At 37.5% G+C, this 26,044-nt stretch overlaps 1 protein-coding gene across 1 annotated transcript in view; it reads right to left on the bottom strand.

Moving 5' to 3' along the window:
- The window catches only part of GRIN3A (glutamate ionotropic receptor NMDA type subunit 3A), a 380,703-nt gene that overhangs the window by 199,422 nt on the left and 155,237 nt on the right, over positions 1-26,044 (bottom strand). The window contains exon 2 of the mRNA XM_063455270.1: positions 20,769-21,373. Coding sequence (XP_063311340.1) covers positions 20,769-21,373 — 605 coding nt within the window. The remainder of the gene's footprint in view (positions 1-20,768; positions 21,374-26,044) is intronic.

Here is a 26,044-nt window from a genome sequence, read left to right as displayed (position 1 = left end):
TTTTACCCTACTGAATCAAGTACCCTGGCAACACCGCTGGCTAAGGATGATGAGAGTTATAGTTCTGTTTGTAATCATGGTAACCTCAAACCATGCATACCGGATATTGCCAGGAAATGGTTGGAACACAAACACTCCCCTCCCCCCTTCCCTCTGAGCCCTAATTATGCAGATACAAGGGCAGAGTGGGAGACAGCCATGGCCAGCTGTGCTACATCTGGACACTGATTCAGTAAGTACACTCCTGTGGTGCATATTTAATTTAATTTGAGTGTTCAGTTTGTTTTGGAGGGATATGGGGTATAAATTCTCTTGTCTGCACATTTGTTACAAGTTACCTGTCCTGATGAAAGCTCCATGTTGGAGCTGAAACGTTGATATTTTATATGGAATAAATAAAAGCTCAATTTTACTACTTCAACCAAGTCCCAGGAGTGCGATTGTTTCTACACCCATATCTACCTTTGCCACAACCAGCACCGGGCACTACAAAAGTCTTCTTGGAGTGCAAGCTTCTACGATGTATATATATCTATACATATATATAAATATTAAAATACACTTAACGTTAGAATAACATAATTTTATATATATATATATATATATATATATATATATTTATAATTATATATATACAAACATATATATATATATATATATATATAAATAGAAAATAATCTTGCACTCCATATAGTGGAAATACTTGCCCGGTGCTTGTCAAGCCAAAATGTAGAAAGGTTGAAAATGATAGCACTCCCAGGACTCCAATGTAAGATTTAACTTTTAATAATTAGTAAAATAAAATGATCGACGTTTCAGTCTGCTATTTACAGACTTTCATCAGGACTAATACATGCAAGACTGGTACACACATATATACAGAAGTAAAAACAAGCAATTAACTTACCCACCACCGGAATGCACTCCCACTCCCTGTCTGTCCGGTCCGAAAAACGCGCGGGTTCCGCCGTCGGTCACGTGTGCGTACGTGACGTCATCACGTGGCGTCGGCGTCATTACCGCGTCACGTGATCGGCCGGAATGCAGCTTCATTGGGAGACTGTTGCTATGCGACCAAAGTGTCCATAGCAACTAAAATAAACATAAACACAGCTCGAGGGACATTTACATAATATGTATATTGGGTATAACCCAAACAGTCTGCCCAATCTAATTCATTATCAAATATGTGATACACATATAGCCCTTGATAGAATATATACATAAAGTACCAAGTATAAAGGCAGAGAAGGCTTATCAATAAATTTAACGACCAAGCAAAACAGGCATATAAATCAAACCAGAGAGGAACTGGAAGCCAAGAAAAATAAAATAAAAATACATAATAATAATGATAACATGCATGAGCTCAAGAAGAATGTGTCACATGCACTCAATCTAAGCATTGCAGGGTAGTTAATGACACTGGCTGTCATAAATCAAACACCTATGTGTCTATATCCTAAATATATTACAACACATTAATAAAAGAAAGAGCCACTTCAAAGCTAGGGATATACACCAAGTGGAAATTAGAGCAAGTAAAGTATTGTATCGTGGGAGAATACCTATCCCCCTGGGTGGGCAACACTACCCATACTTTAAACTCGCCATGAAGCAGAATAAACTTAGGACTGGATAAAATAGCTCCTAGGATTGAGCACCTTAAGAATGCATGGAATTGTTCCATGTGGCTATAAAGTGTATGGTTCCAAATAGGAATACTATTCCAGAGCAGGGAGGATGTCAGTCCCCTAGTTCAAAATATATACAACACAATAATCTGTACAAGAGTACCAGGAGAACGAGCAGTACCCAAGTTAGCAGGGAAGCTAGGGTGTATGCCTATCCCCCAGGGTGGGCATCACTTCCCCCTTTCTGCCTCCGCAGGGTACTTAGGTGCACAAATGAGTAAAGAAAAATAGGTACCATACAAATATACCCAACAACATAACCAACTGCTAATCTAAAGACACAGCCCTAGTAGACCACAACACTAAGGTATCATAATGACCTCAGATAGTACACAACGGTGTAACGGGCCTTACAGGAGACCTCTGCACCACGACACGCTGAGCCATAGAGATGGTACCTAGACCCATTGGATGGGTACCAAACTCCCACCACAGCTAGTGTCAGAGTGAGCATATCACAGAAAAGCAGACAGTGAATACTTCTCATTCAAGCCATTGGGGTGGACAGTGGCCGATCACGTGACGCGGTAATGACGCCGACGCCACGTGATGACGTCACGTACGCACACGTGACCGACGGCGGAACCCGCGCGTTTTTCGGACCGGACAGACAGGGAGTGGGAGTGCATTCCGGTGGTGGGTAAGTTAATTGCTTGTTTTTACTTCTGTATATATGTGTGTACCAGTCTTGCATGTATTAGTCCTGATGAAAGTCTGTAAATAGCAGACTGAAACGTCGATCATTTTATTTTACTAATTATTAAAAGTTAAATATTACATTGGAGTCCTGGGAGTGCTATCATTTTCAACCTTTCTACATTTTGGCTTGACAAGCACCGGGCAAGTATTTCCACTATATGGAGTGCAAGATTATTTTCTATTTTTGTATCTATAGCTCAGTGGCTTGAGCTGACTTTCTATGCACCCTGAATAGGGAGTTGGGTCCCTTATATATATTTTTTCTATAACATTTTTGTGATACTATTCAGTTCCTGGTCTATACCACTATTTACTGGAGTATACGGCATATGCTTTTTCTTTTTCATCTATGGAAGATTTTTTCTCACTTGCTGGGGGTTTGTCTGACCAAGCAGAAACATGGCAATACAGTGAAGATGATGCGGAGAGGATTCGCTGGGCGGAATCTACTACAGAATTGCCTAACACCACGTCCTTGAGGGACATTTATTTTGAATTGTTACGCCTGAGAAAACGAGAAACCGATTTAGACTTGCATGGCTTGTTTTTATCAGAATATCATAGGAAGCTACAAATCCCTAGAGGGTTTCGTGTGAGGAATATCCCTACTATTGGAAGATTGAAACCACATGTATGCAGGAGATGGATTTCTGTTCTGAATAAGTGCTCTTTAGACTTAATGCTCATTATTATTGAAGATGTGAAAGAGGATCTTATACAGATCAGAAGAAAAATATCCGAATTGGAAACCAAACAAGCGGTACTGTTATCAGCAGGAGAATCTGCACCGACTCTATTAAAGCTAAATGAAAACATAAAAAATTACAAAACAGATCTGATAAGGTTTAAAAGAGAAAAACAAGACAAAGTAACCGCAGACTATAAGGAGCATCGAGTGTACAGGTGGCTGAGTGGGAAGAACGATCAACCATACTTTATAAAGAAACGGAGACCTATTAGAAAGCCTAGACAATATACCATTGACAAAACCTCTGGTGAATCTACGTCTGAATCAGAATATCCTCGTGAACAAAGATCTACACGACAACAGGGTGGTGCGACTGGCACATCACAACCTTTTTTAGGGACATCGTCATCAGAGGACACGGGTATACGGACACGGTATCAGAGCAGACACGGTGTGTCAGGCGTAGACACATCACAAGACGTGGTCAGCAAGGGCGGACCTTTTTGGGGAAGAGGCAGACCCCCCCGTCAGCAGAGATAGCCCCTATCTTTAATTTATCATCAAGAATTTTATCAACAGATGAAGTGAGCTTATTAAGCAAGGGACTATCCTTCGTTCCCACCTCTAAACCAAGTCCATTAAACTGGGAGGTGGAATTGTACAAATTCGGCCGCTCTTTAAGACTGAAGGATTTCTTTAAGTCTAAATCCACTGACTGCTCTACCCGGTCTGCTCAATTTAAGAAGAAGAGTACATTTGATCCCATGCCCAATCAGGCTTCCATCAAGACGTTTCTGCGTTCAGTGCACAAAGAGTCATCTGACCATCTGAAGGAAAGTTCCCCACACCACTCCAATTGCACACAAAAGGATCGAGCAATAATTAAGTCACTGGCTAGTGACAAGACCATCGTCATTAGGCCAGCTGACAAGGGTGGCGGTATTGTCATTCAAAATTATTCTGATTACCGCTCCGAAATTTTGGGACAACTCTCTGATCAATCGACTTATCTCAAATTGCCAAATGACCCTACGGAACAAGTGATCCACCTGATTGAAACTTGCTTACTACGAGGCTTGCACTCCAATCAAATCTCTATGGAACTATTTGCATACCTGCAGTCAACAGCACCCAGAACCCCAGTGTTGTATACACTGCCCAAAGTGCACAAGAACAGAGAGACACCACCTGGACGCCCCATTGTATCTGCAATAGGGGGCGTATTGGAACCATTGGCAAAATGGTTGGACCATCTATTTAAGGAAACTATAGAACATCTCCCAACGTGCATTAAAGATACTCCAAGCTTCATTAAGCGATTGTCCGATACGCTGCTACCCTCTGAACCTATAGTCCTAGTGACTTGCGATGTGAAAAGCCTATATACAGTTATACCGCACCAAGAAGGGATTGAGGCAATGAGGTCTATTCTAGCCACGTCCACATACTACACTGGTCCTTCAATAGAATTCACGTTGGAAATACTGGACATTGTTCTATCTCAAAACTACTTCAGATTCGAATCTGAATGGTACAGACAGATTGCAGGAACATCCATGGGTGCTGCTATGGCACCCATGTATGCTAATGGTTACATGTTCAACTTTGAGACCAACTACATCTTGGAACCCTACAAAGACCGTATCCTATTTTACGTCCGCTATATCGACGACATTTTTATGTTAGTCAAGGGGGACGCAGTGGAGGTTGAACAGATGATTGCACAGATCAACTCTTGTACGTCTAATATAGAACTCACAGCGGTGGTGGATGCATCTTCAGTGGACTTTTTGGATGTCAGAGTAACACGTGTAGACTCCACTCTGGCCTACACATTGTACTCCAAACCCACGGATCGTAACATGCTATTACAAGCAAATAGTTTCCATCCGACAGCATTAAAAAATTCATTGCCTTATTCTCAATTTCTCCGAGTGCTGCGAAATAATTCTAATTTCAACAATGCTCAAGAACAACTTCAGAGTATGTGGCACAAATTCCGTGAGCGGGGATACAGTAGCTATGTGCTACAGAAAGCCCTCAATAGATGCCTTACAACTATTGACACTTCATCCTCCACGGCTCAGCCCAAGAGATTGGTGTTCCCTACTACATATACTACGTCATCATTGAAATTCAGGGACATTATCCATGACAACTGGAGAATACTAAAAAACGATGTCACGCTACCGACCATTTTCCAACAACCACCAATGATCTGTTACAAAAGAAATAAAAACCTGAAGGATCTACTAGTAAAGACGGACCCTACACACTGTTACCTGAAGGATAAAACGGCGCAGAACCTGGGTTGTTATCGTTGCCTTGGTTGCGTGACCTGTGGACACATGATCCCAGGTAAAACTTTCACCCATCCACACACAGGCACTAGTTATCGAATACAACATCGTCTAACGTGCACGAGTGACTTTGTGGTCTACAAATTAGTATGTCCGTGCGGGCTAACTTACATCGGAAAGACCGATCTACCCTTGAGAGAAAGAGTACGTAAAAAGATGCTCTTACAGAGGGAGTTATACTGGATCAGGACATTACAAACTGTCCACCCCAATGGCTTGAATGAGAAGTATTCACTGTCTGCTTTTCTGTGATATGCTCACTCTGACACTAGCTGTGGTGGGAGTTTGGTACCCATCCAATGGGTCTAGGTACCATCTCTATGGCTCAGCGTGTCGTGGTGCAGAGGTCTCCTGTAAGGCCCGTTACACCGTTGTGTACTATCTGAGGTCATTATGATACCTTAGTGTTGTGGTCTACTAGGGCTGTGTCTTTAGATTAGCAGTTGGTTATGTTGTTGGGTATATTTGTATGGTACCTATTTTTCTTTACTCATTTGTGCACCTAAGTACCCTGCGGAGGCAGAATGGGGGAAGTGATGCCCACCCTTGGGGATAGGCATACACCCTAGCTTCCCTGCTAACTTGGGTACTGCTCGTTCTCCTGGTACTCTTGTACAGATTATTGTGTTGTATATATTTTGAACTAGGGGACTGACATCCTCCCTGCTCTGGAATAGTATTCCTATTTGGAACCATACACTTTATATCCACATGGAACAATTCCATGCATTCTTTAGGTGCTCAATCCTAGGAGCTATTTTATCCAGTCCTAAGTTTATTCTGCTTCATGGCGAGTTTAAAGTATGGGTAGTGTTGCCCACCCAGGGGGATAGGTATTCTCCCACGATACAATACTTTACTTGCTCTAATTTCCACTTGGTGTATATCCCTAGCTTTGAAGTGGCTCTTTCTTTTATTAATGTGTTGTAATATATTTAGGATATAGACACATAGGTGTTTGATTTATGACAGCCAGTGTCATTAACTACCCTGCAATGCTTAGATTGAGTGCATGTGACACATTCTTCTTGAGCTCATGCATGTTATCATTATTATTATGTATTTTTATTTTATTTTTCTTGGCTTCCAGTTCCTCTCTGGTTTGATTTATATGCCTGTTTTGCTTGGTCGTTAAATTTATTGATAAGCCTTCTCTGCCTTTATACTTGGTACTTTATGTATATATTCTATCAAGGGCTATATGTGTATCACATATTTGATAATGAATTAGATTGGGCAGACTGTTTGGGTTATACCCAATATACATATTATGTAAATGTCCCTCGAGCTGTGTTTATGTTTATTTTAGTTGCTATGGACACTTTGGTCGCATTCCGGCCGATCACGTGACGCGGTAATGACGCCGACGCCACGTGATGACGTCACGTACGCACACGTGACCGACGGCGGAACCCGCGCGTTTTTCGGACCGGACAGACAGGGAGTGGGAGTGCATTCCGGTGGTGGGTAAGTTAATTGCTTGTTTTTACTTCTGTATATATGTGTGTACCAGTCTTGCATGTATTAGTCCTGATGAAAGTCTGTAAATAGCAGACTGAAACGTCGATCATTTTATTTTACTAATTATTAAAAGTTAAATCTTACATTGGAGTCCTGGGAGTGCTATCATTTTCAACCTTTCTATATATATATATATATATATATATATATATATATAATAATATATATAATAACATAATACTATATAAAAATAATCAATAAATAAATTTAAAAAATATATAATAAAAATGTAATTAAATGTAAACAAATATATATACTGGTTTAAATTTGTTCTAACTATTTTTATATTAATATACATATATATTTAAATCAAAATACATTTAGAATGATGTTATAAATACATCGTCCGCGTCAAATAGGAGCCCTGGACCTACCTGGACCGGCAATCCGCGATGATCACGGTCGGGGGGGGGGGGGGGAGAGGGGCCAGCAGTCCCCCTGAAGCAGCTCCAGCCATCCTGCCCTCCAGGGCCATGTGAGTGGATAGTTAATACATTGCTAAACACAAATACACACACCAGTCAAGCCATAAGACTTTCTTTTCACACATAAATCTCACTTTAACAGTGCTCTCACTACTGCAAGGGATTCTGGGTAGACATATGCAAATGAGCTCAACAAAGAACCACATTTTTGCCTCAATTACACTTTATACATGGATTCCTTGGAGTATGTGTTTGCTGTATACAGCAGTTTTGAAACATAACTCAGGAAGAGGAGCAAAGCCAGTGAACCACTCATGGACAGCTGTTTCGTTGTTAATGCAACTCATCAGCATGAGGTTGGTTACTGGCTTGCTTTGGAGGCTTTGCATTACTTGTAAAGTACATACCAACAGAGTTATGGTGGGGAATAAAGTGTGGATGAAAACCCCTTCCACCTGAAGTAAGTGGGTAGTTAATGCATTGCTAAACACAAATACACACACCAGTCAAGCCATAATACTTGCTTTTCCCAGAGAAATCTCACTTTAACAGTGCTCTCACTACTGCTAGGGATTCTGGGTAGACGTATGCAAATGAGCTCAACAAAGAACCACATTTTTGCCTCAATTACACTTTATACATGGATTCCTTGGAGTATGTGTTTGCTGTATACAACAGCTTTGAAACACAACTCAGGAAGAGGAGCAAAGCCAGTGAACCACTCATGGACAGCTGTTTTGTTGTTAATGCAACTCATCAGCATGAGGTTGGTTACTGGCTTGCTATGGAGGCTCGGCGTTACTTGTAAAGTATAAAGTATATACCAAAAAAATTATGTGTATACATATATAAACACACACACACAGGCACACACACACACAAACATTCTACATATATTTAACTATTAACTACATAATCATTTGATTTTATTAATTATAATTTGAGGGACCTGCCTGATAACCCAGGCAGACAGTCGAGAGAGTTTATTGGCAAGCCCTATATTTAACCCCATAACTTTCCAAAACACCACAAAACCTTTACATGGGGTATTGTTATACTCTGGAGGCTTTGCTGAACACAAGTGTAAGTGTTTTAAAAAGTAAAACTTATCACTACAATGATATCACCAGTAAAAGTGCAGTTTTTATGTAAAAAAAAAATGCAAACAAAAATAAAAACACTAATTTTGGCAAGCGTTTGTGGCTAAGTGGCTACTACAAAAGACTGGACATATCCCATTTTTTTTTTTTTTTAATTCTTTATTTTCTTTGTGCAAGGAATAACATAGCATTTATCAGTGCCACGACAGCATTTTTAAAGACATAAACACAGTGGTTTCACATTTATGGCATGAGGGTTTCTGCACATTTTTTAAATTTGTTATGAACATGCTATTCCGTCAGTAATGTCTTTCTAAGTAGACTATTGTACAAAAAGTAAACAAAGCATGACATAATAATAACAAAATCTAGCTGGGTTCAAGCTGGCCAGCAGTAATGAATATTTCAGTCGTTTAGTTACAGTAGCTTAAGGTTAATAGATGTGTTGAATGTCGTCGCTTTAACCTTGGGCCCTAAGTGTAGTCTTACTTTACTCGCTTAACTGTGCTCTAGTATGGCGTGTATGTTCCACGTGATAGTGAGCAATGGCAGGCGGTCCGACCAGTCTAGTCTTAAAGTAAAGGAACAGGTGGGCCATGAGTCGATTAGTGTGTCTGTCTCTAGTTAAGTCGTGTAACCTAGATAAATCAAGTGTGCCTATTCATATCCTGCATTTGTCATTTATCGGGTTAAAACAGCGTTTAAACATGCATTTGTGATTTCAATAAGTGACAGTCAGTTAGAGACAAGCTGGTGAGATCTACAAGCTGGGTGTTAATTATGGCGTGGTCCATAGGCAGGCTTAGTGATGGGGTATAGCACCAGGCATCATATCTCAGGCCTTGATGGTACAGAGTTCCTGAGGGAAAGGTGGCAAAAGGTAAGTCTTTCATTTATAACAAGTCCCTCTTCGGATGGTCGGGATATGTCTCCTCTCCGCAGCCGCTGGTGTGTGGTATCAGGGCGCACAGGCTGTAATGCTGGGCGAGACCTCAGCTGTGCCCGATCTGCATGTGAAAATCTCTCTGACAGCGGCAATGTGGACGATCAAGTTCAGCCTCTTTATGTGCCGGCGGGCCCCCCAGTGCAGCGGTAGTTACGGGTCACTAATATCCCTGTGGGGCGGTGTGTTGCCCTGCTTGGAGGAGTGAGGATGCACGGGGTCCCGCATTCGGCCTCTGAGGGTACTGTCTCTGCGACGGTAGGCGGCATGCTAAGATGCAGGAGTACCCTAGTGTGTCTACTTTTCAAAAATATATGGTTTAATGGGGGTAAATTACATTGGCCAGCTTCAAAAATGTCCCAAATAGGACATGGGTGCATGATGACCAGCTGTGAAAATTCCAAGTTGGAAAACTGAAATGCGCACCCTCCAAATAAGGTATTTTAGCCCCCAGAGAACCCAACACACTTATACATGGGGGGTATCACTGTACTTAGGAGATGTTGCTGAACACATATTGGGGTGTTCTTTAGCAGTAACCCTTAAAGTTCTCAGTACATGTATTCTTAAATTGCTATGTGTGTCAAAAAAAATCAACATTTCTTAATAAAATCTTTTATTTGGCATAGATTGGTGGTACAATGGTTGCATGAAAAGAGCATGAAAAGAGTCAAAATACCCCAAGTTTAATACCTTAGGTTGTCTTATTTAAAAAAAAAATATACATGTGAAGGGTTATTCGGGGAATACTGACAGATATCAGTGTTACAATGTAACGTGTGTTCATTTTGAAAAAAAATGGTTTGGAAATAGCAAAAAGTCTACTTGTACTTATTGCCCTATAACTTGTAAAAAAAGAACATATTAACATTGCGTATTTCTAAACTCGGGACAAAATTTAGAAACTATTTGTAGATGCGTAACAGATTTTGGGGGTCACAGTTCGAAAAAGTGTGTTTTTTATAGTAAATTGGTATCTTTAAAAAGACCATTTAATAGCGAGAAAAACGGTATATGATATGTGTGGGTGCAGTAAATGTGTAAGAGGAAACTTACAGCTAAACACAAACACTGCAGAAATGTAAAAACAGCCCTGGTCCCAAACAGTAAGAAAATTGAAAAGCAGTCTGGTCACTAAGGGGTTAAAGAGAATTGGCTTACAGCATTCAAGAAACATCTCCACACTAAAAAAAACTTGTCAATTATCATTAAATGGGAACAACATTGTTTAAACATTGTGGTACTCAATGATCCTGTTAGATGTTTCCATGGTACCTGCAGGAAAAAGCTTTCAATCTAGTCCAAGAATTCATACAAAAATGGAGACTTCAAAGTAATAGCAAATAATTTAGTAAAATTATCACTGATTCATGGAAAAATATTGAACAAACACATGCTCTCAACTGCTGGTGCCTTTTGTGGTATCGAAACATGCTTTTGTCAACAGAAAAGTGTATACTTTTAGATTAGATTTAGATAGATTTTTTTTTTCTATGAATACCTGAAGTGGCCCTAGAATAGATCCCTGAAGGACTCCACTTACCACTTGTGTCCAATTTGAAAAATGTCTATTAGCGCCTTTTCTCAGCATTCTGTCTTTAAGCCAGTTTTCAACACAGGAACACACATTTTCATCTAAATCAAATTATTTTTACAGGATTAAATCACAAAACCCTGTATTGTAACTTAATGAGATTTGAATGACAAAATTAGGGCTAAAATAGCCAAGTTCCAACAGTGGATTACATTTTTTATACTGACACATCCGAGTTCAATATACTCTAAATATCAAGTGACCAACTATAAGATCCTCATGCAGGTATAACACACCTTAACAGACTTCATTGGGTCTTCCTGGTATTCCACCCTTTTTTGAAGAGCGTTAATGAGATCATGAACCCTTTGGCAGATGAAGTGATGACTTTCCACATGTTATTGAAACATGCCAAACTTCCATATCCAAGTATTAAAATATTTTCTCCAAATATTTCCTGAACATGACTAGGACAATGGTCCCTGTTCTATATATGCAACCCTTGAGACCCATACCCTTCGCAGTTGGCAACAGCAGATGGAAGAAATTAGGATCATTGAGGAGCAGACTGTGTGTTTCCAGGAGGATAGAATAGAGACATACTTAGAAACTTTGAGGACCTGACTATCCTATTTATCACAATGAGCAATCTCCATTGTTCATGCATTTAGCCTATGAATACCCCAAGCCTAAGATACTCTGGTTTTGGGCACTGAAATGGAAGGTGATGGAAATGACCTTATGATCCCCCCCATATGTCAGAGTTAATTCAACTTACATGAGTGCTGGTGCCATATTTGTGAAATTATGTTCCCAACCATTGTCTCTTGATTTATTATGACTACATTCTCTACTTTTCTACATATTCTTATTTGTATCCCTAAAATCAAAATAAAGATTGTAAAAAATAATAATAAAAATAGTCAAGCTGTCATTACAGCTGAGTCAGAGAAATTTTCCAAATGAGCTATTCTAGAATGGATTTTACAATTTGGATTGCAATTGGCTGCAATTTGGAGTTTAGTAAAATAGGCCTTTGAGTATAGTAGCCTTTTGAAAGGTTATATGTTATATGTTTTAAAATATATAAAATGTTTCATAAAATGCAATTGTTAGTGTCATATGATAAATTCTACTAATGATGTTGCTCAAAATTATATTATCTTTTAGTAACCCTTCAGTTATTTGTATGCTTTACTGGTACAATGTGATTTTTAATGGCAATTATGCTATTTCTGGGGAATAGGGGAGGGGAAAGGAAAGTGTCTAATTTTGCTTATTTTATGATGCTATACTTGGGAAAATTACTGATCTCAACCAGAATTATTTTTTATGCATTCGGGTGTTTTCTTTCTTTCTTTCTTTCTTTCTTTCTTTCTTTCTTTCTTTCTTTCTTTCTTTCTTTCTTTCTTTCTTTTCCCTCTCTCTCTTTGATCACTCTCCCGAATTAACAATTTTTATGTATATCTTGAAGAACTCATAACTATGGCCTTTTTCTGCCATAATAAAGGTTGTGCATTCTACCCAGGGTAACATTGTTTTTGAATGGGGGGGGGGGGAGAGGGGGGGGGGAAGAGCTTCAATCAGAATGGTAAATGCACATTTCACGCCAGAATTCTTAAAAAACTGTCTAGACCAGCAACTTCTAGCAATAAAACAAGAAATTCTCAGTAATAATGAGGAGTTAAAAAAGGAAATTAAAGAGATAGGCCTGAGGATTAACCAAGTCGAAAGAAAAATGGATCTAATTGACTCACTAATTAAAGATCAACAGCAGCAACAGGGAGAAATAAACCAGAAAATCCAACAGCTACAATTAAAGATAAATGATCTTGAAGACAGATCAAGACAAAATAACTTGAGATTAAGGAACATCCCGGAAAGTATCACACAGGAAAAAATAAAAGCATTCCTGGATTCATATTTTTTGGAGTTAGGTATCCAGAAGGATGATAATTATAAATTTCTAGAGAGATACCACAGAATTCCAAAACCTAAAAATCTCAAAATGGAAGCTCCCAGAGATATTATGGTCTGCTGTAACTCATACCTATTTAGAGAAGAAATAAGAAAAGCCTCAAAGCAAGGCAGTAAAAAAGAAGAATATGCGAGTATAAAAGTTCTTCCAGATTTATCATACGAAACGAGGAAGAAAAGGCGATTATTCGCTTCGGTTCTGGAGACATTAAGGAAAAATAATGTTAAACACTTTTGGGCTTTTCCAGCAAAACTAATCATCATATATGAAGCAAAAACTCTGGTGTTTGCCAACTCAGATCTAGCCAGGAAATGGCTACAGGAGGTCCATATGTAAATTTAATTGATAAGACTGGCCATTCCAGCGGGCCGATTAAGGGTTGAATAATTTTTATTTTTTTTTTATTTTATTTTTTTTGTGTTTGTTTTTCCTGATGTAATTACAATAACTAAATATACTATACTGTAAATGGCTGGCACGGCATTGGCCGGCTTAACTCACAGCTTATAAAGATGCTCCTTATAATAGGTGGTACATAGGAAATTGCAATATCTATACTATAAACTTCTCATGTTACAGGGGAACAGGTTAATGCATATATAAATTACACTTTTTTTTATGTTAATGGTAAAGCCAGGTGTATGGATTTTGTGACGTTGTATGGGGGGAAGGGGAGAAACTTTGGATCATCCCGGCTGACTTCGTTGGCATGGGGATGGCACGTGTGAGATTGAGGTGACCACACTTGGTGGCGTCTCCTCCCAGAGGAGAATGAGATCACGTATAGATAATGACACTTTTTGGTGTAATATGAATGGTTAAACTATAAGAATGGTTCGCATGATAGAACACTGGTTTAAAATAATCTATAAAGTATAAGTATTGAAATCACTAATATAAAGTTATTATGAGAGCAATAGAACTAATTACACTACAAATTGTCTTCATTAGTGGAGATTAGGAGAATGTATATATAAGTGTGCCTTTTTTTTTTTCTTTGTATTTTTCTTAGTGTATTTTTGGGTGTAAATCTAATGGTTAAATTAGCTATATGGTTCACACGATATGGTATAGACAACATTTTAGATTGCAAAGATAGATTCTAGTAATATAAAACTGTTATATAAGAAATTGAAATAACCACATTTAAAGGCACCTCTGGCTAGAGGGGATTAGGATAATACATATATAATGACACTTCTTGGTGTAATTTGAATAGTAAAATGGATTATAATGGATTACATGATATGTTTTTGGTATAGAATAATTCTTAGATCATAAGGATTGCTAGAATTAACACAATGTGTAACATAAGAAATTGAAATAGTTATATTGGAAGTAGCTTTCACAGTGGGGACTATGATATGTATATAGAAAAGGGTATTTTTTTTTTCTTTTCTTTCTTATATTGGGGATATTTAATAGCTAAATTGTTTATAATGGTCCGCACGATATGGCTTATTGATTATAGGGATTGACTTTATTAATGTAAAGCTGATATACAAGAAATTGAAATAATTACATAGGTTAGTGAGATCCAAGAAAATGTAAATATGAAATTTTCTCATTTTTTTCCCTTTTTTTTATTTTTTTTATTTTTTTATTTTTTTTATTTTTTCTTTCTTTCCCCCCCTCTCTTCCCTTCTTCTTCCTGTTGGGATTATATGGACTCCCGCAGCACTCTTGGGGAGGGCTTTCCTCATGCTCCCCCAATTAACTCCATATTTTTGTGGAGTTTTGGATGTATTCCCAGGGTTTTGGGACGCATTTTCTGTCTTCCACTAAGTGGGAGTGGAGACGGAACTTTTTACCAAGAATGTGGGTATGTTTGGACTCATGTTTGATTTACATGAGGTCATATGAATGTAATTGTTACGTGTTTTCTTCCCCTTCCTTTTTTTTCTCTTTTCTTTCCCCGCCGGGGGGTATGGTCCCGAGTCTTAAATGCTTAGACTATGGTTAAGTTTTTGACGGTGAATGTACAGGGTCTGAATAACCCAACTAAAAGAGCCATGGTGTTCCAATATATTAAAGAGGAAGGTGCAAAAGTTATATTACTCCAAGAAACTCACTGGTTAAAGAAAGATATAAAACGTTTTATCCCAAAAAAATTTAAAATCCAACTTTGCTCTTCATTGGAGGATAAAAAGAAATGTGGAGTAGCTTTATTAGCAACAGATGATTTAGATATTCAAGTTATATACCAGGATATAGATAAAAATGGCAGATTCATCTTAGCTATATGTAAAATACAAGATGAAGAATTCACTATTGTAAACATCTATGCTCCTAATACTAACCCAGTTCAGTTTATACAAATGGTTTTGAGTAAAGTAGAAAAAATTAAAAAGGGTAAGATTATTATAGGAGGAGATTTCAATTGCATTCTGGACGGAACGTTGGATAGGAACTCATTGATAGGGGTAATGCAAGATAAAAGGGGAAAGAAATCCTCAATGCAATTCTTAACTTTGATAAACAAGTATGAATTATTAGATCTTTGGAGGATAAATCACCCATCAGAAAAAGATTATACATGCTTCTCGAAAGCACATTGTACCTACTCTAGATTAGATTTGTTTCTGGGTTCTTTAGAGGTTTCATATAAGACTAAAAAGGTTTTGATTCAAGAAGTAACCTGGTCAGATCATAACCCAGTAATACTTGATTTCACTATTTCACCAGATATTAAAATTAGGAATAGTTGGAGACTTAATGAATCCCTCCTGAGGGAGGCCCAAGATATAGATACCATAAAAGAATTAACAAACCGTTTTTTCGAGGAGAATAAAAATAAAGGAACTTCAGACGCCATAGTTTGGTGTACATATAAGGCTGTGTTGAGGGGACATTTTATTAAATTAGGTACAATTAAGAAAAAACAAAAAGAAGCTTCCCTGACAGAACTATATGTGTCTCTTTATAAATTAACAAATCTTAACAAAAATAACCCAAATACAGAGATAAGTGAGAAAATAGGAATAATAAAAAATAAAATCAATAAAATTCTACTTTTACAAACCTCAAAAAAACTCGAATATTTAAAAATAAAATGGTACTATAAAGGAAACCGAGCAAATAAAATGCTCACAAACCGAGTTAAAGGTGCGAAATTAAATAAGTTAATACAAAAAATTATTACAGATGATGGCATCCAATTAACTCCTGAAAATATAGGTAAAGCATTTAATTCATTTTACCAAAAATTGTATAACTTACCTGATCACCCCTATAATCCAGAAACATATTTTCAAAATAAAACCCTAAAAAAATTATCAAGGGAACAATTGAATTCTATTAATGAACCCTTTTCAAAAATTGAAATAACAAATGCAATTGAGTCTTTAAAAAATAAATAAAACTCCGGGGCCGGACGGCTTTCCAAATATATTTTACCAACAGTTTAAGGACGTACTGGTAATACACCTTGAAGATCTTTTTAATAGTATAGTTCTAGAAAAAGATTTGCCTAACGAATTATTATACGCCAATATAATTCCCATACAAAAGCCAGATAAATCGACGGAATTGGAAGGGAATTATCGTCCTATATCCTTATTAAATTCTGATATAAAAATATACGCAAGTATTTTGGCAAAGAGACTACAAAGAGTCCTCCCGTCCATAATTCATGGAGACCAGGTTGGATTTATGAAGGATAGACAATCAAACAATAGTGTAAGGACAGTGATTGACATTTTGGAACACGTTCATGAATCAGGCATTCCATTGCTGGCCCTGTCATTGGACGCGGAGAAGGCCTTTGACAGGGTCAGATGGGACTTCCTTTGGGAGGCATTGAAGGCTTTTGGTTTTGAAGGCTGGATTCTGAGCGCTATTATGGCCTTGTATAGCTCCCCAATGGCAAAAACAATTGGCAGGGGTATAACTTCTGAGTGGTTTAACATAAGAAATGGGACAAGACAGGGGTGTCCCCTGTCCCCATTGCTATATTTGATATATATAGAACCCTTGATTTGTGACATCAGGTCTAATGAGAAAATAAAGGGAATAACAATAGGCCAAGAGGAATTTAAAACTTTACTTTATGCAGACGATGTGCTAATCACTGTATCAGACCCTATAATATCAACAGATGAACTGTTAAGGGTGATTTATGAATTTGGGCACTATTCCAACTTTAAGTTAAACGCAGATAAGACAACTATTCTTGCCAAAAATATAAAGAAGGAAGATAAAATACATATTAAAGCGAAATATAGTTTTGAATGGGCAAAAAAATGTATTATCTATCTAGTTATTAAGATTTCCAGTAATCCTTTTAGGATTTTGGAATACAATGTTTTACCTCTAATGATGCAAATTAATAAACAACTGAAGGACTTGAGAATAGCAGAGATATCATGGACAGGTAGAATTAACATTGTAAAGTCTTATTTGATCCCCAGATGGAGTTATATATTCCGTATGTTACCATTGAAAATGCCTAAACCATGGCTTATGATGATTCAATCTGCTTTAGATAAATTTATATGGCTGGGGAAAAAACCCAGGGTTAATAAAAAAAATTTGAATTTAAAGCCTAAGTTGGGAGGGATGGGAGTCCCTGATATTACGGACATATATGAAGCTTGTTCATTGGCGCATGTTATTTCCTCTATGAAAGAGAGCTCTAGGGGTGAATCATGGGAAAAAATTGAGGCTAGGAAAGCGGCAGTTCCGGATTTGACGACTTTATTTTGGAGGATAGTTAAATATGAGAGAGATGATATGGGTTTAATTTTAGCTAATTTACTGGGTCAATGGAGAATTTGGAAAAAAAGACTCAAAATTGAAGATAAAATTATTATAGATTTACCCCTGCATGTATTGTCCAATAATATTGAGGATTTAAATCTAGATCCATGGTTAAGCAAAGGTATTAATAGAATAGACCAGCTATTCCAACAGCAACAAATTAGACCTTTTGAGGAGATTAAACAAGTTTTTTCGCTTTCCTATAGAGAAAGTTTTGAGTATTTAAGGATAAAACATTTTCTAATGAGACATAGAATAACTGAGATTCCTGAGGAATTACAAACTTTCCTAAATTTGATAAACACCAGACATAACAAAAATTTAGTTTCCAAAAGCTTAAAAATTTCTAGTAAATATAAGTCAATCCCTGAATTCCCAGCCCTAAAAGCATGGGAAAGAGACTTACAAATTACAATTACGAGAGATGAATGGCTTAAGGCCAATAAAGCAGTAATGAAAGCCTCGCACTGCCTAAATCTAACGGAAAGTCATTATAAAGTTATCAATAGATGGCATTACGTCCCAGCTAAATTAACAAAAATATATCCAGGATCTCAATATTCCTGCTGGCGATGTGCCTCATTGAGAGCAGATTATGTTCATATATGGTGGTCATGCCCGATTATATCTCCATTATGGCAAAAGGTAGCGAAATTCTGCAGGGAAGCAATAGAGGTAGACCTTGATTATACCTGTAGTTCTATGATATTACATCTGGGCTGGCCTACAATTCCAAAGGATAAAAAAGAATTAATAATCCATATTCTCATAGAAACTAAAGCTACTCTTGCAAGATTCTGGAAAATTCCAGACTCCCCGATATGGGAGCCGATAAAACAGCAGGTCTTGAATAATTGTAAAATGGAAATAGGGATATTAAGGCAAGAACACTACTTTAATCCGTGCATTGAACAATGGCAGAAATGGATTATAAAACTAGATAGAAGAAATGAGTCTTAATTTACACTGGGATGTTTATGCTATGGAACTATGGTTGGGGGGTGAACCCTGGGCATTCACTTTCAGGATATCCGTGGTTATATGGAACCTGATTAGTAGATAGAATGATTGATGAGTGTTGCCTCTCGGGTTCTTAAGATTGACTCGGGACCAACCCTCGGCGAGAGTGTGTTTTTTTTTTTTTTTTTCCTATGTCTAGGTTTTGTTAACATAAGACTAGGGTAGATGGGAGTTTCAGGGCAATGCAGAAATATATAAGGAAGGGATTTAAAACTAAGAGGAATGAGTAAAGGGGTATTGAGGGAAAAAGGGAGAAGAGGAAGTAGGAAGGAAAGAGAAAAGAAAAGGAAAGGGCCCTTAGAACTTATTACATATATTTAACTTCATCCTCTTCGGAATGAAAATTGCCAAACTATGACTGAACTGTAACAATATTTATACATACCCTATGTCATTTTATTCTTAATGTGTAAATGTTGAATGTTTAATTTATGTTTTCGTATCTGTTTGTAATAATGTATGTAAAAAAAAAAAAAAGAAAGAAAAAAGGGGGGAGAAAAGAAGGGGAAACTTTTCAATAAAGATTATATATATTTTAAAGACAAGCTTTGAAGACCCCAGGATCTAGTAATGGATTAGGCACACTGATGTCTCACAGCAGGATGTTAGCTCGTGTAGCATTATCCACCAATACAAGAATGACTTATGATAGGGCTTTTCGTATCTTTGTTAAATTCACATCTGAATCATAATTTTTTTAGATGTCTTTATGTTAGAATCCATTATTGCTTTTTGCTTTATTAACCTTAAATCTCTCATAATACAATTAAACTATATCTTATAGGTGTACAACACCACACGCTGACCCTTGCGGCTATCTACATTACGTTCATGACATCATAACCAGTTAAGAATATACTGAAGGGCATACAGAAATTAGAACACTCATGTTCTACCAAACAACAACACATAGCTGGAGCTAACCTTCATTCTCTTTCAGATCTTTTAGACACTAACCCATTCAAATAATGCACAGGTATAGTCATCAAGTCAGACATTTTGTAAAACGTATTCACTGTCACCAAAATCTCAGATACGGTCAATTATCTCAAGATACGAGGTGTACAGCGAATTGATAACCACAATGTCCTCGCACTCTAGCACACCAAGACAAATTAGACTGTAAAACTCATTGTGTGCATATTGTAGTACATACCAAGACCAGTTTCTGAACTAAGACAAGTGTATCACGATTTTGCTATGCAAAGATTCTTGAAATAAATTCTATTGCATCTCAACTGATTTCTTTTTGGCCTTGTTATTTACAGGCCTACCTGGTTTTGGCACAGCCCAACCGACTTTCATATTTCCTCTACAAAAATAGCTTTTCTCTTGAACACAAATAAATATATATATATATATATATATATATATATATATATATATATAATAAACAATACAATATATATAATGTATTTTATTTATTTGGTTTCTAGGGAATAATATTTAGTAACTCTGATGTTCCTGTCAACTTTTGCAGATTGTGTCCAATCCCAAATCATAAATAGGTTCTTCCAGTTTTGAAAAAGCATGACTCACAGTAAAAAAAAAAAAAAAAGAATTGCAAAAATTTATGTGAAATCTAGAAAAATATGCATTTATGACAACCTCATATAATTATTAAAAATATAAATATATACTTTTTTTCTGCTCCTTCTTTATTCCCTCTATTGGTCACTTCTCATCTGTTTTCCCATCAATCAACTCTTTTTTCGGCCCCACGGTTGGAATAAAAAATTGCTAATCAAACAAATATGCTCAAGAAACATGCTCAGCCATTGTGCATTTCGTGTGATTCGGAATTTGAATGGTCACCCGATCGACCCAAACTTGAATATGATTTGAAGTTTGCAACAAAACAAATCTTCAAGTCTGCAGCCTAATATAACTTTATGTGGCAATTATGTATTTATCTTGAAGTAGCTATCTGTCTACGAACATTTTTTTTTCTACAGGCATTTCAATTTAAATGCAAATATAGAGTATTTTGCAACATAAATCTTTCCTACTCATACATTAAAATATTATGAATAAATCCCAAGTCATACCTTGATAAATACTGCCCAGAAGTGAGATTCATATTGTCTCGGTTCATGCAGTTTGTCGTGCTGGGAATTAGTGCAAGTTCTGGCTGGTCCATTGTAGCTGTTGCAACGGCTCTGGCAATAAGTTCCATTGCATCCTGTACATAGTGTTCAAAGAAAGACTCTCTGGTTTTTCCATGAGCTATGAGTCCCAATGGTAATCCTTCGGTTCTTAGCTCATCGACATGTTGTGAATCTCCCAAAATCCAATGGAATTCTGGCAGCACTATTCCAAATTGGGAAGCAATTTCAAAGATTCTTCTTGTGTCTTCCATGTCACATCCAAATATAACAATTGTGGTTGTGGTATCTTTTATGCTTTCTAAGTTCAGTTGCAGGTAGCTAATAATGTAATTATTTAGAGTAACATTTACAGTGATGTTTATAATTAATCCAAGGTGAAATCTAGAATTATTCTGAGTCAACGTTAGGAAATCTGTTATATTCCAGTCTTCTTGGCAAACCAGCAAACTATAATTATACCAGCTGTTCATGGTCAAGATGTGAAAGGTTACTTCAGCATTTGATGTTAGTGAATTTTCAAGACTGAGCTGTAGGTGAAGTGGATTCTGCATTAAAACAATAATATATATATACAAGTGTTAATGTCACATTGGTTTATTTTTAAAGCAACATAGAAACGTAGAAACATAGAATGTGACGGCAGATAAGAACCATTCGGCCCATCTTGTCTGCCCAATTTTCTAAATACTTTCATTAGTCCCTGACCTTATCTTATAGCTAGGATAGCCTTACGCCTATCACACGCATGCTTAAACTCCTTCACTGTGTTAACTTCTACCACTTCAGCTGGAAGGCTATTCCATGCAACCACTACCCTCTCAGTAAAGTAATACTTCCTGATATTATTTTTAAAACTTTGCCCCTCTAATTTAAGACTCTTACGCTATAATTTCATCAACAAGTAAGCATCATCATACGATCTGTTTGTTAAATTGGCACTTTCACTTATGGGGACTGTGCATCCCATGGCTGTGTCCAAAATGATGATTAAAGAGAAATATATTAAGCCTATGGTTAATATAAACTATATGGTGCCTCCATTATCTGCATGAGCATTGTGTTCAGAACCTGACAGATAAAATAACTAAGACCTATGTCTATTTCATGACCAATTCAGGGGTCTATGGAAGATCTTTCATTTATTTTCTCATACACTATTTACTATGTTTTATATAAGAAATAGAGAAAGATGCTTGTTGCTATGTGATTTTTAATTTTTTTTATTTTTGCCATTCTGCCTAAAAGATAAGCTTGTAGATAGCGCAGAGCAGTTGCTACTTTATCTTACTAAAATCCCAGTGTACTCTATATGAGATTTTTTTTAATAAAAATCTGTCTTTATGAAAACCTCCAAAGTGACACAGCTTATATTTTCAGTTTTGTTTTATATTCTTCCCTATAATTCATTTTTTACTGCAACATTTGAATTTCAAAAGAGAATTCCCAGTTTTTTACCTTTATGAAGTTTTATTGTCTTCACGTTGTGTCACAGTTGATTAAAGTTATTTTTCCAAGGTACAGAGATAGTATTAGAGGCATGGGTGCATTTACAATTTGGGTAACTAGGCAGACTGAAGGTGATAAATGTGTATTTAGATCATAGATAAATTATAGATAAACTTAGCCTTTGGCAGCTGCTTCACATAATTGATATCTTCCCACAAATATAGCCAGGATACCTACTCTCTTCTGAGGCCTCCGTTATAATTTTATCTATATATGTAGCATGGCTGAAGATGTCAATATGCTGCAAAAAATGTGTGTGTGTGTGTGCATGTGTGAGTGTTTGTGAAGATTTATTCAGATATAAGGCAAATAAAAGTAATTACATGATTTCATAATATATAATTTACTGAAGCACACTGTCTGTTGAAGACAGCAGAAATATGACAGTTTAAGGCTAATGTACAACTTCATGATACATATGTAATAATTGCATGTCAAAGTTACCAGTATATTTAGTTATGAAAAAATATATAAGTATAGCAGATGTTTAATATCTTCCTGTGTACTCCTCCCGCTGCAAGTTTTCATTCGCTGTACTGTGAAAACACACTTCAATAAATGATTGCTATAACAATATACAGATGGAAAAGATAACTTAAAATGATAAATGATTTCTCCATCATTAAGGTAAGCACTCACATAGGGTTTCAAAATAAACAAAAACAGCTTTATTTTAAGCAGACATTCATCAGCATACAATAACTATTACCTTGCCATTTTAAGAAAACCTTGGTAATAGGAGAGTAATGTTGACTGTAGATGTTTTATGTGTTTTAATTTATAATTTCTACAAATGTGTTCTGTCACTATTGATCAGGGCCGGTGCTAGGATTTTTAGTTACACAGGCGAAGATGCATTTTGGCGCCCCCAACCCTCATTAAAAAAAAAATGCATCTTCACCTGTGTGTCTTTCCTCCCAAGCCGCAGGCACACAGGCATCATTTTTCAGTCACACAGTCAAAGTCATACAGGTACACGGTCATACAAAGACAGAAATAATCATACAGAGACATACAGACACATACAGTCAGAGACATACAAGCAGAGATATACATGCATACAGAGACATGCAGGCATATAAAGACATACATGCATACAGAGGCATACCGTCATACAGACACATACATACAGACAGGCATACAGAAACATACATACAAAGATATTCAGGCACATACATACAGACATACAGGCATAAAGAAACATACATACAGAGACATACAGGCATGCAGACACATACACACATACATACAGGCATACAAAGACATACACACATACAGATACATGCATGCATACAGAGACATAACGTCATACAGACACATACATATAGACAGGCATACAGACACATACATACATACAGAGGCATACCGTCATACAGACACATACATACATACAGAGGCATACCGTCATACAGACACATACATACATACAGAAACATGCATACAAAGACATACAGGCATACAGAGACACACAGACACACACATACGTACATACAGAGACATAAAGGCATACAGTTACATACATGCATACAGAGACATATATACAGACATTCAGAGACAAACATACATCCAGTTACATACATGCATAGAGACATACAGAAACATACGTACAAGACATACAGGCATACAGACACATACATACATACAGAGGCATACCGTCATACAGATACATACATACAGACAGGCATACAGAAAAATACATACTCACACACACACACACACACACAAACTCACAGACACATACTCGAACACACACACACACACTGACAGACACATACTCACATGCACACACACACTGACAGACACACACACACACTCACACACACACACTGACAGACACACACACACACACTCACACACACACACACACACTGACAGACACACACAAACTCACAGACACACATACACACTGACATACACACTCACACTCACATGCCCACACACATACACACACAGTAATTAATAATCTAAATTACATTTAAATGTCCCACCCAGCCTCCCTACCTGGAGAACTGGCGTGGGTCTCTCATTGGTGGTCCAGTGGGGCTGCTGGGAGGCGTGCGGCTGAACTGAATTAGGAGGCAGCGAGGGAGCTCTGATCTCTCTGACCGGCTCCCTCGCAGGCTGTTTTCTGATGCCGCGGGAGCCGGAATATGACGTCATATTCCGGCTCCCGCGGCATCAGCAAAAGGCGAGCGAGGGAGCCGGTCAGAGAGATCAGAGCTCCCTCGCCGCCTCCTAATCCACTTCAGCGCCGCTCCGGGGATCCAGGAAGTGACCAGGCAGGAGGGAGCACTTCCCTCCTGCCGGTCACTGGAATTTTGCGCCCCCAGAGCCGGTGCGCCCTAAGGCGGCCGCCTCTGCCGCCTTATGGACGCGCCGGCCCTGCTATTGATATATTTTCAGACAGGAGTGTGCACCTAGCACCAAGACTGGGCCACTAAGTGCTAAACCCTCATTATTATTATTTTTATTATTATTAGTAGTAGTAGTAGTATTAGTATTATTTATCAGATTTTATGTATAATATAGGTGTAATTTCTGAGTGTATTATTCATATACATGTATATTAATATATGTTTAAATAGCACAAGCATAACAGTAATATTAATATTATAAACACATATTAATACACACAAACACACACACACACACATATATATATATATATATATATATATATATATATATATATATATATATATAGGTCTTGATAAAAGTCCATTATATGACTGAAACATTGAACTTGTATATACATATGCAAAGTCTCACTGACACAAAATAATGGCACACACACACACACATTCTCTCACTGATACGACAGTTACTTACACACACTCTCTAGCAGATAATGTAACTTACACATACACAAACACACTCACTGATATACACTCACACACACTCTCATTGACATATATACATATGTATTATTATATATTACTTTCACATACTTCAACTACTCTCTCGCAAACGCACACTTTCATACAATGACACTTAAACACACACCAATTTACCAGGAAAAGGATTCTAGTCCCTGGAGAGCAGGAGAGCCATGCACTATGAGCGCAAGCTCTTCTTGCTAACCTTTGGATTCTGGTCTCCTGTGTTTTAGGGCTTGGAGGTCCAACATGCATTAGGTGTTTAGCTTGTCCCTTTCCCCTGTTTGTTTTTGTGTCCCCGTGCCAAATAAACTGCATTTGGATTTTGAGTGCTTGTTAGCCTGTTTTTTGTGTTCATGTACCGGTATCCACTGCCTTCAGTTTTTTACTCACCCACTGTTACTCCCTGCACACCGAGAAGCTTACAGTCAGAGCCAGGCAATGTATTAATAAATGGCTGCTCTGCATTGTGGGCATTCAGCAGTGGTGATCACTGTGCAAGGGGTTAGTTTAGAGGCATCTATATTGGCCAGCCCCAGGGTATAGCGGCATACTAGTTCGGCCCTGCATGGGTTCCTCACCCAAATGGTTGGCCTACATGTGATCTAGAAGACAAGTGCCTATAGACAGTTTTACTCTGTCTACTATAAAATCCAGCCCTTTCAAATGCAGTGTTCTTGGGCTGCAAGATTAAACATAAAGTGACCTTATGGGGCCTCCACAGACCCAGAGGTTAGACACTGGCCCAGTAACCATACATTTGATTGGCTTCATTCACCAGTTGTAGGAATGAAGGGGAGGGGAGGGGGGGGGGAATTAAGGGATTAACACCCT

The sequence above is a fragment of the Pelobates fuscus genome, chromosome 5, assembly GCF_036172605.1.
Source record: "Pelobates fuscus isolate aPelFus1 chromosome 5, aPelFus1.pri, whole genome shotgun sequence".
Classification (NCBI taxonomy): Eukaryota; Metazoa; Chordata; class Amphibia; order Anura; family Pelobatidae; genus Pelobates; species Pelobates fuscus.
This window is presented reverse-complemented; position numbering and strand designations above follow the sequence as displayed.